Source organism: Carassius auratus, chromosome 14 (genome assembly GCF_003368295.1).
Source record: "Carassius auratus strain Wakin chromosome 14, ASM336829v1, whole genome shotgun sequence".
Lineage (NCBI taxonomy): Eukaryota > Metazoa > Chordata > Actinopteri > Cypriniformes > Cyprinidae > Carassius > Carassius auratus.
The window spans coordinates 29,301,687-29,319,282 of NC_039256.1; the positions used below are offsets into that span (position 1 = coordinate 29,301,687).

A 17,596-nucleotide genomic window follows, 5' to 3' on the forward strand; every position below is an offset into this window, starting at 1 on the left:
ATTTCTGTCTGTTGGAAACTGTTTTTATGTATGCACAAATGTTCATATCAATCTTTATGTGCTCCAGTACTATGTTTTTTCCAGTAAAATCGCAGTGGCAAAATATCCATAAATCTCAATAAAGGCAAAACAGAAACAACTAAATAATAATAATGAGCAATAAATTCAGGGCCAGATATAGCAAGTCAGAACGAATGAACACTAATAACATAATATAACACTAATATTGTAATGTAATAAATTATATAGAGTTAATTGAATCACAGTTACATCCACCTCCATATATAGGCCCCATCTCATTAGAACAAGTATTTGACTGTTAGTAAATGCCTTCTAATATTACAGCCATTATAGAGAAGCCATAATACTAACATAATAATACAATACTATTCTTCATTTATCACAGTCATACTTTGATTATCTCAAGTGCACCCGCAGGCTCAGAAGAGTAGTGGGTTGTCAAATGCGCGGATGGATATGCACTAATGTGATTCGCCTCCAGCCTGTTTGACGCCAGGAGGGACTGATAGACGAGGGAAAGAGAGGCAGGAAAAAAGGGAGAAAAAAAAAACTCCTTCATGTCGGTGTCTGTAAAACAGAGCAGAGGTCGACAGACGCTACACTACTTCATGAAAGGTATGTAATCTAATGATAATACATATAGGCGATAAAAACGGTTCAGTGGTCACTTATCAACTTTATTCCAACAGGGATGGTGGCTTTTCCGCAGGGGGGTGTTGAGAAGTGAATGAAAAAGTTTCCTTGCTGTTTTTTTTTCTATCTTTCCTTTCTGTGCGTATGATGTGAGGGAAACACGTGAACGAAGTATAGTTTTATTTTATAAAAGTACTATTTGAAATGGATAGACCGTTATATTGAGCTTGTAACGGTTATTTGGGTTTAATTAACGTTAAACCGCGAACTGCAAATCTAAACGGCTAACTGGCTATGTAGCGACACGGCTAGCAGTAAGTTTTACACACAACACAGAAAAACAAGTGTAACAAGAATGTATCCACAAGTATGTCGTTGAAAGTTTTGAAAACGCGTCATTTTATAGTAAAAGCGGCTTGAATTTAAACCGAAGACCCAGTTTTGAACTCAATCCCACAAAGTTGCGGCTAACGTAGCTTAGCTTCGCTCCTCGTTTATTCAGCTAATAAATATTTATGATTTCACGCGAAGTCGCGCATGTTTACACATAAAACCCCGCGAGGATTAAATAAACAACGACTTGCTTTAATAATAATTAGTGTATAGTTAAAGAAAGTGTCTGATCACATTCTTGTGAGGAAAGATGTGCGTGTCGTGGCGTGTCTTACTGGCTGTGTCTCAAAACCTAACGTAGTGTGCTGCCCACTCAGACTGCATTTTTGGGGGCGTTATAGTATCTAAAAACTGGTGTTCTGCCTTGGCTGGGACTTTCTAAACGTGCCTGTGAAGTCCAAAATGCTGTCTAGATGGGTAGCTCACTTGGTTTTGGACAGTCAGCGAGATTGTCTTCAGTAATATTCGTTCAAATCACATTCACAGATGTTTTCTTATGGTTAAGTCCCTATCGGATGGGTGAAGTTTATATTTTAGCATCTTTTTGATAGTAATCATGTGATGTGATAAGCTGATATCAACCATTTCTGCTGAACAGTCTTTTGAAATATCTTTAGTGTCCTTCTCAAATCGTTCTGAGATGTGATCATCCTTGAAACATTTGGAGAAAGATGTTTTGAAGATCTAAATATATTAAGATGTGTGTGGTCTGAGACAAAGACAAAGAGCTTCAAAATCACAATTTTTACTTGGCGCACATAGATAAATGCTGCACATTTAATGGCATTTTCCTAAGTATCATAATATTACAGCTCTTTGTAGAAACACATTTGAAAGACATCGGCTTGTTTTTGACCTTGACCAAGGGGAGGTTTAGATACAGTCAGCTTGTAACATGTTATAGGAGATGGTGTGCCTTCAATGAGCAGCATCACCGTGTTACTGGCTTTCATTCATTACATTAGAAGATTCTGGTTTATAAAAGTGTAGCATTGCTTTATTTCTTTAATGGTGATGCATAAATTATTGTCTCATCAATACTGCTGAACTCTCTGTTCTTTTTCAGTAGTCTTATATTTGAGATATTTCTTTTAAGCAGAATAGAAATTTAAAAAAAGTCTGCATTGGTAAGCATTACAAACCAGATCAAAAATATACATAACAGGAAATATGAGTCCGCATCTATTGATTTTCTATGAAAAAAAATCATATTTTTCACATAGTGGATCTAACATTGGAAGTAAAAATAGATGATACATACAAAATTTGGTTGATTTCAAGAGTTTGATTTTTAACATACTGATGAGATGTTTTTTCCAATTAAACATTTTTTTCATGGGTGGAGCTGTAAGTCATATTTGGCTTCTGGACTGGTTGTTTGAAGTTTCTTCTTTGCATTTTTGCAATCGCCGAATTCGTTTCCATTGAGAGCCTCTGAATATCTGCCAACGTGTAACATCTGTCACATAGATGTTCATGTGAGCGTTCACATCTGTTGTCGATCTTGAGCTATGATCTGGTCCTGAATAATGTTGATTAAAATGAATGTTGCAGATGTATACCTTCAGAAACCTGTTTTTCTTTGTAGTATTTCAGGCATGGAGAACAATGGGGTGGTAATTGTTTATGTGCAGCATAAAGAGGATCTATCTCTATTTGTGTCGATGATGTAAGGCTCCAGGGATGGAGAGACTGGATGGTGTCAAGCAATTAAACAGCCCCCCTCTGAACGACTGCATCTTTGTCTTGGATGGGTGTGACGGCTCTCCTTTTTATTTAGAAAAAGAGATCTTGTTCGGTGCTTTTAAGAAAGCCATATTTTTCTGATCAAATTCAAACTGATAAAATTGTAAGGCTGTCTTACATCTGTCGTGCTCTTAAATGTCACTGAAATGTTAGATGGCTTTTTCAATCTGGCTATTATACCTAATTGCATGCGTAATTTGATTTTAAGGATAATGCATGGGTTGAAGCCCACTAGAGGCATTGCGGCTGCAGGACAGTCCTTGTAATAAATCAATTGATCCAGCAAGGAATAAAAGCACCTCTTCCTTGGTCTGGAACTCTATTAGTGTCAAAATGTGACTCCCTTATGATTTAGAAAGCTGATTTCATGTGTAATTTTGCAAATGGCATTGCTCTTGAATGTATATCATAATTATAAAGCAGCATCAAGATGCACATCTTCTGATAATCATGTTGTGGTTGTGGTCAGCATCTTAATGTTATTTTAATTATTTGGGATGAAACAGATGACTGTCAATTTTCATTTTATGGGCATATTAGCCTCACGTCAAACATTTCTTCTTCACTTTTAAAGCAAAATGTCGTTCTCCCCATGAAATAAGAGCATAGAAAGAGTAAAAGCTTTAAGTGGGAGGCTTTTGTGACTCCTAGAAAAATCAATACGAGTAATGCTTTTCTGTGCTTCTCAGTTTGCAAATGGTGTATCTGAGTGTAGCGGCAGGATGGAGATATGGAGCAGGGAAGTGTGTGTTTGTGTATTGAGCTTCTATATTGCTGATCTGAGTCCTGTACTTCCTATTGTTAAAGCTTCGCTATCACCGGTCTCTCAGCAATCAAGGCAGAGTGTGCTGGTTACAAGCTGATTACTTTTCACTGCTGATAAGCAAGGTGTTTGGTGTGTGCCGAACATAATCACAGGAAGATTTCAGGAAATCAATCTCTGGCTTAATTTGTTTTTTTACCATTCACCCTGTTAGTGATTGATCAGAATAGAGCAGTCTAAAGTAATGGTGAGTTTCAATTCAAGTTGTCCTCTATTGACAGGATTGGTGGGTAGTGTTGAGTAGCACATAAAATACTTTTCACTCAGTTTTTTTTAAATATACTGAACATTGTTTCGACGCATTCATATTTTGTAAATCATAGTCATGTAACTTTGGCATGGTATGTGTGAGGATCCAAGAACAGGACTTTTTACATACAGTATTGAAAAACAGGAATTTCATCAGTGACAAACTGTATGAAGTTGACACCCGTCCCCAGTGAAATGCGGGTACGTTTTCCACAGTAAATAGATTTTTTTGTTTTTGGGGCAGTGACCGTGACGGGTAACTTCTCCAATCTTAAAGACATTTGACACATACTGGTTTTTTTTTTTTAATGCAAACTTAAAAAAGAAAAATTACTAAATGCATTTTAATGCTTTTTGCATTTTTTTACCGTTCAAGTGCATATCTCCATAAACTTGTTAATGCATGTTTAATATTACTGCTATTTTTGAAAGACTAGTAGATTTTTCCAAACGAAGTTGTCAATGGAGCTAAATTTACACTCATTAAAAAAAAAAATTATTTGCACTTTTATTTAGCAAAGATGCATTAAATGGATCAATTATGAATTATCACATTACACTGACTTCGATTTCAAATAAATGCTGTTCTTTTGAATCTTTAATCAAAGAAACCTAAAAAAAAAGATTAATTTCTGCAACAATATTAGGCAGCACAACTATTTTCAGCATTAGTAGTTAACTGCAAATTAGAATGATTTCTGGAGGATGGAGTAATGATGCTTAAAATTCAGCTTTGAGTCACGTGAATAAATTACTTTTTGAAGTTTTTTTTTTTAATATTTGAAATTGCAAATAATATTTCATATTATTGATTTCATTGTATTTTTGATTAAAAAAATGCATCCTTGGTGAGCATAAGAAACTAAAAAGGGGAACAGAATATCTTAGCAACTCCTAACATTTGAACAGCAGTGTATATTGAACTCCTAACATTACCTTTAATTCATATGATGAACTGCAAAATTAAATCTGTACTCCTGGTGGAAGGCAATGATATGTCAATTGCAGCTTGTGCTATTAATGTCAGGGCTGGTTTGATTTGCTCCTGCTTCCGTTGTATATATGTGCCTGTACACACACAGGGTCTGAACAATATTGGGGAAACTCTGTTGTGCTGACAGTGGAGTGAGAGGAGATGACCTACTTCACTTACTGTGTGGAGATGTCTGGCTGCCCGTCTTAACTGCACCTTTGACTGACAATGATTACTGTTCCATCATTCTCATTTTACATAAAGCATGGTGTGGTTTGACAGGACAAACACCGTAGTGGTCTGGGTGTGGGAAGTGCTTTGAATAGTAAGATTTTTCCAGAAGAGCCAATGGGCTGATGTTTGGCAGCTGAAGAGGTCAAGGGGAAGGGATGTGGCTACAGGAAGTGCCTCTCAGAGGTCTTATATCCTTTCTGTCCTGGTTACTCTTGCAACTTGTTCAGCAGCTGTGCTGTGCTTCGCTGGTCTTGCTCTGGGAGCTCCCTGGGTGGGGCAGCGGGAGGCTGTTGCTTACAGATCCAACACAATGAGTCTGTTGTAGTACACCATAATACATGGAAAATGGGTACATCCTAACAGTTATCTCCAAGACCTCAGATGTGTGCGTAAGTGTGTGTGGTTTTTATAACTGATTAGGCCGTAGTGATTTTTGTGAACTTTCTTGAGACAGTGTTTTTATGTATTTTATTTATTTAATTTTTAGATGCCTAAAATTGTCATTGTGTTCACTGATATACTGGTTTAAATGATTGGTCACTTGTTACCAAAACCTATAAGTATTCTAATTATACTACTTAAAGACTCAGTAGGAATACAATTTTAGCCTGTTTTTCAGCACTGTTAAGAGCTTAATGGCTTTAGTGTAACTGTTTGTCACGCATAAGGGCTATGGATTTTTTTTTTTTTTTTTGTGTGAGTGCATGAGGAATGTTATGTATTTTACATCAATGCTTTCCGACCTTTTTGACTCTCATGCTTCCCATTATCCACAACAATACTCAAGGCACTGTCATATAGCTGATGGGTTTCCACATCTGCTGTAATATCAGTTTTGTTCTCAAAACTTTTTTTTTTTTTTATGTGCAGAATCTGGGACTGTTCAAAGATTAAAATAAGTAGAAAAAGTAATTATAATTTTAGAATTCCACAATTTTAAGAATGTTGAAGTGAATTTATATGATTTTTCAAATGAAGTATGCGTATTCTGTATAAAAATGCCTATGATGTTTTAAGTAAAAAAAAAAGTTTAGGTATAGAAAACTAAACTTTTAAAATTAGGCTACCTCTTAGGTTCTTCAAAGGAAACCTATATTAATTGATTTTCTCTATTTAGATTATTATTCTTTTTTTTTTTTCAAATAGTTATATCTCTGCCAAATATTGTCCTGTCCTAACAAACCATACATCATCCTGTGTTTGAAGATGGTGAGCGTGCGGCCGGGTCTCGCTCTCTCTCTCTCTACCCTGTTAAACTGACAGGACTTAAAAACACATGCAAATGATAAACTTTCACTCTATGATGGTTAAGCTGTGCAGCTGGCCTGTACAGTTAATGAATAACAGATCAACTACGACAGCCTACATCGCACATCCTGCGATGTGACTTTCATGGATTCGTACATCGCGATATCGATGCTTAAACGACACATCGTGGAGCCCTATAGGAGATATACAGTCCATGTGATCTTTGTCATCATTATGAATTGTATACATGCATGTTATTTCCAAACTGATGTCAGTTTCTCTTTTTGTTGCAGGTGCCCTTTCTCGATGTGTCAGCCTCTGACCGCAACCAGTTTCTGGCATGGATTAGTCTAATATCTAATAGTCATCTCGTCGTTGTTTTAAGCTTTAATTTCTCAATTGCCCTTTACACTAATTCTCGGAGTGGTTGTGACCCAGTTTCACCCCCTTCACTGCAGGCCTTCCTGAACCCTGAGCATCAGCAGCTGTGTCCTGCCTCGACTTCCTGTCCTTGGCCGTGCAAGGCTAATCTCGTCTACTCCCCTACCCCCCCCCCACATACACAAACACACACTTAATCGTCTTCCTGACACACTGCAGGCCGAGAGCGCTTCAGATCCTGCTTCCTGGTGCAGCCCAGCACTATGACCTCCATGTCCAGTCTGTTCTCCTTCACCAGCCCGGCGGTGAAGCGGTTGCTGGGCTGGAAGCAGGGCGACGAGGAGGAAAAATGGGCGGAAAAGGCTGTGGACGCCCTGGTGAAGAAGCTGAAGAAGAAAAAGGGCGCCATGGAGGACTTGGAGAAGGCCCTAAGCAGTCCCGGACAGCCCAGTAAATGTGTGACCATCCCACGGTCGCTGGACGGGCGGCTGCAGGTGTCCCACAGGAAGGGCCTGCCTCACGTCATCTACTGCCGCGTGTGGCGCTGGCCTGACCTGCAGTCCCATCACGAGCTCAAACCCCTCGAGGTGTGCGAGTATCCGTTCGGTTCCAAACAGAAAGAAGTGTGTATCAACCCATATCACTACAAACGAGTTGAAAGTCCTGGTAAGTCAATACTGATGTTTATTTTACTTCTCATGACAGATTATTTACAACAAATGTTTTTCATATTACGAATTTTCTTGGCACATTTATGGATAAGTGATAAAAGAACACTACAGGGTAATTAAAGTGAAAACTATAAAAGCATTTTTGTTACTTGAAATGAAATAAACAAGACCAGGAATAAAAAAATAATAATAATTTTAAAAACCTGTATTTTATTTTGGCTAGTTGCCAAAGCAACATTTCTCATTTTATTATTTATTTATTAATTATTTATTTATTTGATGTACTAAAATTACTGAAATAATTCAAACTAAAATAAAAATAATAATATAGACATATTTAAAAATGCATAATAATAATAAAAACTGCATAAAAATTACTAAAATTAAAATAAAATGTAAAATACACAATTAATTGTAAAACAGTAGCAGTATTTCAGTAATATTAAAATAACACCTTGTACGCTACTGTTTCTAATTTGTTGGTATTTTTTGTTAATATCTTATGTTCACTAAAGCTGCATTTATTTGATCAAATACAGTAAAAACAGTGATATTATGAAATCTTATTACTATTTAAAATGTTTAATAATATATTTTAAAATTACATTTTACACACCCACTGCTTCAGGTGTGCGTTCACGGCTGTGTGTGTGCACTTTGATGGGTTAAATGCAGAGCACGAATTCTGAGTATGGGTCACCATACTTGGCTGAATTTCATATCATTTTCACTTGAAATTTTATTTATTCTTGACTATAACTGTGTACATTTTTCAACAAAGAATCTCCAAATCCCCAAATTTTCAAATGTGTAGTGTTTTTTTTTTTCAACCAGTATATCACCAGTCTTAGCAGTTTAATCTTTTTTGTTGAATCATGTTAAAACTCATTTGATCATTCACACATATTAAATCCTAATCGGCTGATTTCATTTCTCTGCAAGCGCAGTGTTCTTCCGATAAGCTGTTGTTGATGGCCAGCAAACAAAAACAGACAAAATAACAGTGGATTGGTAAACACATGTCCCCTGTGAGGATATGTGGCCTATAATTTCCTCTGCATATCCAGCAGTATAGACCGTGTTGACTTGTCAGATATACCTTCCCCCAAGAGGCCTTCTGATCTCCGTAACCTCTGTTGCCCTCTGCTTCGATTGAGATGTGCATTGTATTTAGATTTTCAAGGGCAGATATCACATGTCTCTCAGGAGAGAAAACACATTTCTGTTGAAGCCGGAAAACTGATCTGTAGTGCCTTAGCCATATTACCTTGGAGCCAGAGTCGGCCAATCACCACAAAGATGTTAAGGATGCAGGATTTTTCTGCCATGAATATAAAAATCAGAATCATGTTTAAAATCCTGTTATCTTTTCTCAGTGCTTCCTCCGGTGTTGGTGCCACGACACAGCGAGTTCAATCCTCAGCACAGTCTGCTGGTGCAGTTTCGCAACCTGAGTCACAATGAGCCTCACATGCCTCTCAACGCCACCTTCCCAGAGTCCTTCCAGCAGCACAGCGGAGGAAGCTCCTTCCCCATCTCTCCAAACTCGCCTTACCCTCCGTCTCCCGCCAGCAGCGGCACCTACCCCAACTCTCCTGCAAGCTCTGGGCCATCCAGCCCCTTCCAGCTGCCAGGTACACACAACACCTCTCGTTAGAGCTGCACGATTAATCCTTAAAAGATCACAACCTCGATTCAAACACCCATGCCATCCCATTTTTAAATGATGACGATTCACCCGTGTCTATTAAACCTTTGGAAAAATTATATCGGAAAATTCAAATCTGTGTTTGCTTTGCTGCTCACACAGAGAGAGCATGTTTAGATAAGAAACAGCTTCACAAATAATCTTTTCCAACTACACAGTATTATTTTTGTCTTGCATTTATATTATCACAGAAATACTGGGATGAAAATTTATAGTACAGATATAAACTTTGTTGTCTATGATAGCATTCAAAATTGAGCAAATGCCCTTTTGAAAGTAATTGGCGCTTTAACATTTGTGTTGGTTACATTGTTTCGATACGAGGTGGCAAAAAGTGGCTTTTGAATATGTATTTGTCACTGAGTCATTCATTCGAGAGGTTTGTTTAAAAACACTGATTCATCCAGTAATGAAACAAGTTAAGTATTTATGAGTGAGTCATTGAATCATTCATTCAAACCACTTAATAATTTTTTTATTTTTTATTTTAATATAAAAAATGTTTGTATTAAATATTATATTGTAAATGCATATACATTAAATCATTTAATAACTCATTAACATTTATTAAACCCTTAGCAATAACATTTTGTTATACATTATTTTGTTTAATTCAGTATCTCGTGAGAATCTTTGCAGTATCTTGATCTCTATTTGAGACGCACAAAAATCGTGATTCTCAATTTATCCAGAATCGTGCAGCTCTACCACTCATAATATTGATAGATCTTTTGGGATGTTTTTGCCAGTGGCAAACTGATGTGTTGATTTTCTTTGCTGCTGCGATTGCAAACGGATGTGTGACGCTGAATGATAAACCTGTGATATGACGGTGAGTTGTGCAGTGGCAATTGCTGTCTGTAAACAATGGAAATGCCAGCTAAGCAGCACACTAAAGCCTGGTGACTTCAGTCCTGCTGCTGGGTGCCCATCACTTGGCACCGGCCCGCGCTCCCTCTATTCTGTATCGAGTGATTTGCTGATGCCTGCATCTGTAGGCTGGGTGCACTCAGGCAGAAGCACAGCAAATGTTTTATAGCGCTGTGGGTTAGAACTAAAGCTGGTTTTATTCATAGAAATTGCTTGATTCATCACAGCTTCAGATCTGCCTCAGTGATTAAAGTGATGGAAAGCACTTGAAGCTTTGACATTTACATTGTGAAAGAATAACTGCTTTTTTGTGTTGGCTAATCACTAGTGCAGTGCCAACAGCATCAACAATTTAATATTTAAACACTACCATGATAAAGTTTGACACTTTTATTCAGCAAGGATGGATAAAAATTTTCAAAAATGACCGTAAAGATGTTAATAATTTTACAATAGATTTTTATTTCCTTTTTAGTCAAACAATCCTGAAAAAATGTACTGCAGTTTCCACAACAAATTAAAGCTTCTGCTAAATTACTAAATGAAAATATAAAGCAGCACGACTGTTTTCAACATCGATAATTATTAAATAAAATGCTTAAAATTCAATATTGCAATCACAGAAATAAATTACAATTGTTAATGTATTCATAAAAACAGTAAGTTGTTATAATATTATACAATAATACTGTAACAAAATGTAACTTTTTGATCAAATAACTGCAGCCTTTGCAATCATTTTTCAAAAACATTAAATCTTACCAACCCCAGACTTTCGTGATGATAATGATTCATTCAGATTCCAAAAGAAAAACAGCATAATTTAGTTCCATTGTTCAATAAAAAAACTCATCTTTTATGACTGATACACCAGACAAGCAATCTGACAACGCTCTTCTCCTTTGCCTTCATTGAATTTTAACTTAATTAGCTTTTTTTAAATACTTCTTGCATTAGATAATGTCTTTCACCAATTTTTTTTTTTTTTTCAGAGCCAGAGGTGCTTTTATTTTTATTTTATTTTTATTTTGTTATTAGCCATAAACTGTTAACGGAAGAGATTGCGTTCAAATATATTTTGCTGTTCTGTTTGCTTATTAGTGGTGAAACAGATACCGTATTTCCCGGACTATAATTCACACTTTTTTCATAGTTTGGCTGGTCCTGCGACTTTTAGTCAGGTGCGACTTACTTATCAAAATGAATTTGACATGAACCAAGTGAAAACATTACCGTCTTCAGCCGCGAGAGGGCGCGATTTTTGGACTGATGCGACTTATACTTAGGTGCGACTTATAGTCTGAAAAATATGGTACTTTAAAGTACCAAAAACTAAAGTACTAAAGCAATATATGTGTCCAAATAATACTCATCCCTGACACATAAACTAGCCCAGATTATACTGTCAAAAAAAGGAAAAGAAAAGAAGCCTGCTTTAAATAGCTGTTTCCACATCATGAATAACTGTATTGTACAGAGGTGGATGTTTGATGTAAGGGATTCATGAAATCTGACACTAAAAGGTTTCCATAAGATGCAAAGCAGCTTCCTGTAAAGAATCATCAGAATTCAGGCTCCAGAGGATTGCAGTGGTAGCCCATATGTTTGCAGCAGGCCTCATTGTCTGACTGCTATCTCACTGTGGTGTCTCTTTACCAGCTGATACCCCTCCTCCTGCCTACATGCCTCCAGATGAACAGATGGGACAGGACGGGTCTCAGTCCATGGAGACTGGCAGCACTAGCATGGTTCCTCAGAATATGCCCAGAGGGGGTAAGAAACTATTAACGTCCTATTCAGAAGTGATCCAGGTGTGATGACAAAGAACATAAAAACTCCATCAAATCTGAGTATTTTGTCATGTAGCTTGTTCATTACAGAAGTATGCATGTATGTCTGTTTATGGCATGTTTCATTGAAGTAATATTGACCTATATTGACAATGGCCTTGCAGAAACAGACTTTATTACAGCCATAAAGCCACCCATTTAAACAGGGAATGAAATATAAGAGGTTAAAATTCACAACAGTCCAAAATCTTGCGATTTTTATTTTTAAATATAGTAATTAACACACATTTATCTGTGGAGTGATTTATCACAGCATATTAAAGTGTGTTTTGAATTTTGTGATTTAAATTCACAAATTAAATTGAAAGCTTGATATAAAAGTAAAACAATGCAAAGCTCATTGCAACCGGTGCACGACAGGCATGCTACAAATTGTTAACAGAAAACAGCACTGACTAAAATATCGCTCTTAATATTTAAGAATTGATATTGGTTCATCAAAATGAGAACCCATTTAAGTCAAGAAATCAAATTTTGAAAACCCAGGACTAAAAATCAGTGTAATAAAATGACCAACAACAGTTCACTCTTTGTACAAATCAATTGAAATGACTAGTTTTTCATCAGAAGTTTTCATTGTAGTAACCTGGTACTTTGAAAACACAAGTTTGTTTTGCGGCAGACCGAAATAAAACCTGTGCATGGCAATTGGGTCAAGCCAGACAGTCCGATTAGAGGTCACAACACTGAGAAAGCTCTTGCAATTTTTTTTTAAGGCAAAGTCACAGTAACACCCTCTGAATTTCTAACACATTGCCTGTTGTGATCTTTAAATCCTTTTGGCCCGGTATCCCCCTCTAATCTCTCCATAAGGTTTATCTAGCTGATGTGGTGAAGCATCTGAGCAAGTAGAAACAATAGATGGCTTCGGCTCAAGGTCTTGTTTTATTTTCCTCTTTCAGATGTGCAGCCAGTGGAGTATGAGGAGCCCAGTCACTGGTGCTCTATTGTGTACTATGAGTTGAATAATCGTGTGGGAGAGGCTTACCACGCTTCCTCCACCAGCGTGCTAGTTGATGGATTCACTGACCCATCCAACAACAAGAACCGCTTCTGCCTGGGCCTGCTCTCCAACGTCAATCGCAACTCCACTATTGAAAACACTCGTCGCCACATTGGCAAAGGTATGCATAATGTTATTATGCACGAAGATCTTGTACACACAACTGTGCTTTGTCACTCAGTCCTGGAAACCCAGTGGGAGGTGACTTTAACCTTCTGCACAGCAGTGATCTTATCATTCAAGGGTTAGTTCATCGAAAAATCATAATTATGTCATTAATAACTCACCCTCATGTCGTTTCAAACCCGTGAACCCTCTGTTTATATTTGGGACACAGTTTAAGATATTTTAGATTTAGTCCGAGAGCTCTCAGTCCCTCCATTGAAACTGTGTGTACAGTATACTTTCCATGTCCAGGAATGTAAGAAAAACATCATCAAAGTAGTCCATGTGACATCAGAGGATCAGTTAGAATATTTTGAAGCATCGAAAATACATTTTGGTCCAAAAATATCAAACACTACGACTTTCAGCATTTTCTTCTCTTCCGTGTCTGTTGAGAGAGAAAGAGTAACAAACAAAGCAGTTTGTGATATCCGGTTCACGAACGAATAATTCGATGTAACTGGATCTTTTTGAACCAATTCACTAAATCGAACTGAATCGTTTTAAACGGTTCGCGTCTCCAATACTCATTAATCCAAAAATGACTTAAGCTGTTCACTTTTTTAATGTGGCTAACACTCCCTCTGAGTTCAAACAAACCAATATCCCAGAGTAATGCATTTACTCAAACAGTACACTGACTGAACTGCTGTGAAGAGAGAACTGAAGATGAACACCGAGCCGAGCCAGATAACGATAGCGAACAGTTTAAAACGATTTGTGTTCAATTTGGTGAATTGGTTCAAAAAGATCCGATTACATCGAATGATTTGTTCGCGAACCGGATATCACAAACTGCTTTGTTTTGAACTGTCTTACAACAGACACGGAAGAGAAGAAAATGCTGAAAGTCGTAGTTTTTGATATTTTTGGACCAAAATGTATTTTCGATGCTTCAAAATATTCTAACTGACCCTTTGATGTCACATGGACTTCTTTGATTTTGTTTTTCTTACCTTTCTAAACTGTGTCCTGAATAATGGATGTCTCACGGGTTTGGAACGACATGAGGGTGAGTCATTAATGACATAATTATGAGTTTTCTGTGAACTAACCCTTTAACTAAAGGTTTTGACTTTGTTTCTTTTTTTTCTTATATATATATATATATATATATATATATATATATATATATATATATATATATATATATATATATATATATATATATATATATATATATATATATATATATAGACAACTATTACGTTAAACATTAGGTGGAAAAACTAAACAAACATTAGAAATGTTGCCTTGTCAAGTAACTGAGGTTGAAATTCTAGAATTACTAACTCAACTTATCTAAACTTGAAAAAAATTCAAACATTTAAAAATATTTTTTACAAAATTCATTAATAAAAATACAAAAAAGTAAACTAAAATGTAAGTAAAAAATAACTAAATATATAAAAATAAGTTATTCAGAATATTATTAAAAAGTATAATAGTGTATAAATAATACTAAAATAACCCAGTGGCAAAGGTTTGTCAGCAAGAAGACCAATAATGTCAACCTTAACCCTGTTTAGGGCCCGTTCACACCAAAAAAAGATAACTGTACTGATAACTATATGGCATGCACACCATCTGAAAATAATGGTCTAATGGTGTAATATATGCTGTTATAAAAAAAAATATTTTTTTATAAAATAGTTTTTGCCAATTTAAATGCTTGTGATCTTTAAATTTGGGTGGATTCGGATTGTTTTTAGCTTTCAGATGGATAAAAATAGTTTTGAAAGTGATTTGAAAGATATTGTTCCTCTGGTTATAGATGTGATGTAGACTTCCCTATTGTCATACAATCGATTTATCATTGCATTTTATAATAAAAATTATAGTTTTTGTCCTCTGTGTGCATGGGCTTTTAAAAGCAAGGCACTTTTTCCCATCAGTTTTTAGATGATTCATGTTGGCATGATCTGGTTTAGTAATAGAGACAATTGTGTTAATATTACAATGATTAGCAATGAATCATCTCCACACCTAAAAAGTTAAATGTGACCCTGGACCACAAAACCAGTATTAGGTTTTCATTTTTCACAATTTAGATTTATATATAATCTGAAAGCTGAATAAATAAGCTTTCCATTGATGTATGGTTTGTTATGATCAGACGATATTTGGCCGATGTACAACAATTTAAAATACAAATACTGAGAAAATCACCCTTAAAGTTGTCCAGATTAATTCTTATGAAGGCTTGTTACTAATCAAAAATTTAGTTTTGATACATTTACAGTAGGGAATTTACTAAATATCTTCATGGAACATGATCTTAACATCCTAATGATTTTTGGCATAAAAGAAAAATCTTATCATTTTTTACCTATACAATGGTTTTTAAGCTATTGCTAAAAATATATCCCAGAGACTTAAGACTGCTTTTGTGCTCCAGGGTCACACATTTTCTCAAAGTGAACATGTTTGTTTACAATGGTGGATCACTGTTGGACTGTATTATGATTCACTATTGAAATAAATCACAGGAAGACCATCTTTTTCTAATCTTGCACAGAATTTTTATGAAGCCAAATGTTAATTATTTAGCATTTTACTCTATAATAGAATATTTCTGAAGCACATTTACGACGATCTCTTCTTCCTCAGGTGTCCACCTGTATTACGTTGGAGGAGAAGTGTATGCAGAGTGTCTGAGTGACACCAGCATTTTTGTCCAGAGTCGAAACTGTAACTACCATCATGGCTTCCACCCCACAACCGTCTGTAAAATCCCCAGCGGCTGCAGCCTCAAGATCTTCAACAACCAAGAATTTGCTCAGCTGCTCGCTCAGTCGGTCAACCACGGATTCGAGGCCGTCTACGAGCTCACCAAGATGTGCACCATCCGCATGAGCTTTGTTAAGGTACGAGTTTCACCACTGATGAGCAGTTTACAGATGGTTATTTACCAACCTCTTACAATAATTTACTTTTTTTTTTTTTTTTTTTTTTAAGGGTTGGGGCGCGGAGTATCACAGACAAGATGTTACAAGCACCCCTTGCTGGATAGAAGTGCATCTTCACGGTCCCCTCCAATGGCTGGATAAAGTCCTTACACAAATGGGTTCTCCTCTGAACCCCATCTCTTCGGTCTCATAATGATGGGCCCTGCTGGGCTGGGAGGATCTTAAATTTTTTTTTATTATTATAATTTTTTTATCTTCACTTTTGAAAGAAAAGGAGATCTTAAGGGGTGAACTGTTTACACTACCTGCAGAAGGGCGACCGGATCCTGCGGCAGTCAGAACCAGAAGAATGAACTTGGGCTACAAGCACATCTAGCCGAGGAAAATTCTAGGCAGTGACACAAAATGGACTAACTACTGCTTTAGCAATTGCCTTTGTTTGTTTGTTTATTTGTTTTTTTGCATACAATTGTTTTAAAATGATGCTTGTATGAATGACTTTCTCTAACTGTAGGTAATCTAGTAGATGAAACTGACATGCTTTCATGCATCTCTACTTCACTTTACACCAGTTGATAATGGTAATTTTCTAGTTCTATGAGAATCTTTTAAATTTCTATGCTGTCTAATCCCTGTTATTCACAAGGCATATTTTCCTTTATATGTTTACTGTTAACTGACTCATTACAAATGTTTCCTTTTTATAGCATCTGTTGCCTTAAGGCAAATCAAAATTACTGCTTTTAAATAAAGTTCTTTTATCTGAAAAATTGTGCTCATTTGTTTTATGATGACAAACAAAATGTGTGAGCCTTATGGACAGAGACTTTTAACTTTTAAATCCACAGCTGTTGGCTAGAACAATATGTCATTGCATGTGTCTCGGTTTTCTCCAACATAGAAAACCTAAAAGTGCATAGTGAAGTAGCTTTCATTTGTGTTGCATGATTGTACTTGTTTTATACAAACAGATTCTTGAAGTGGAATCAGTGCTCATGGAGACTAAACTGGTCTTTGATGTCTGTTATCTGGTTCCCTCTACTGGTCAAGACATGGACTATTTTTAGTGCAAGTTTCTGTGAAAATCTGTAACATTCATGTTTGTTTCTGTTCACATCAAAACGATATGCGTTCTAGGATCTAAAACAGAAGTTTGAATTTGAAAACGTTAATTTCGACCACATTAAAGCCATTCTGTTTAGAATGGAATAGACTTTGTCAGATTTGTGACCCTGCTGTATCTCTCTGTCTGTTCACGTGAGAATGATCAGACCAAAATACTTTCTAAATACAGAAGTGAGAAGTGTAGACATCCGTGTCAATTTTAGGGGTGATACCAGACAGTTTATCCATAATAATAACCATTAAAAATGCAATAACGTCTGGATGGACTGCACGTTGTATTAAGGTATTTACTTTTCAATCAAAAAAGTAAAAAAAAAAAAAAAAAATCAATTATGTAACCTGAGCATGATTGCCCTCAATACTGCGCTCTCACACTAATATCTGACAAACAGAGACCTGTAGTTAAACATTTCTTGTTTCAGGTTTCATTGTATGATCACTTTTTATTCACACATCTGAAATAGTTGGTTTTTCATTTTTATAAAGACGTACAAATACTATCAACCAAGATTCATCTATCTATCTATCTGTCTGTTTATCTATCATCCATCTATTTGTTTCTATCTGTCTGTCTATCATCCCTCCATCTATCTA

General features: G+C 36.2%; 1 protein-coding gene across 1 annotated transcript; it reads left to right on the plus strand.

Annotated features, from left to right (window-relative positions):
• The first annotated feature begins 482 nt into the window (after positions 1 to 482).
• LOC113114252 (mothers against decapentaplegic homolog 5-like) lies at positions 483 to 16,647 on the plus strand. The gene is made up of 7 exons (XM_026281121.1): positions 483 to 636; positions 6,614 to 7,367; positions 8,749 to 9,006; positions 11,610 to 11,723; positions 12,703 to 12,924; positions 15,579 to 15,835; positions 15,927 to 16,647. The coding sequence occupies exons 2-7, from the start codon at positions 6,965 to 6,967 to the stop codon at positions 16,068 to 16,070; spliced, it is 1,398 nt and encodes a 465-aa protein (XP_026136906.1). The 5' UTR covers positions 483 to 636; positions 6,614 to 6,964; the 3' UTR covers positions 16,071 to 16,647.
• Positions 16,648 to 17,596: the final 949 nt, after the last annotated feature.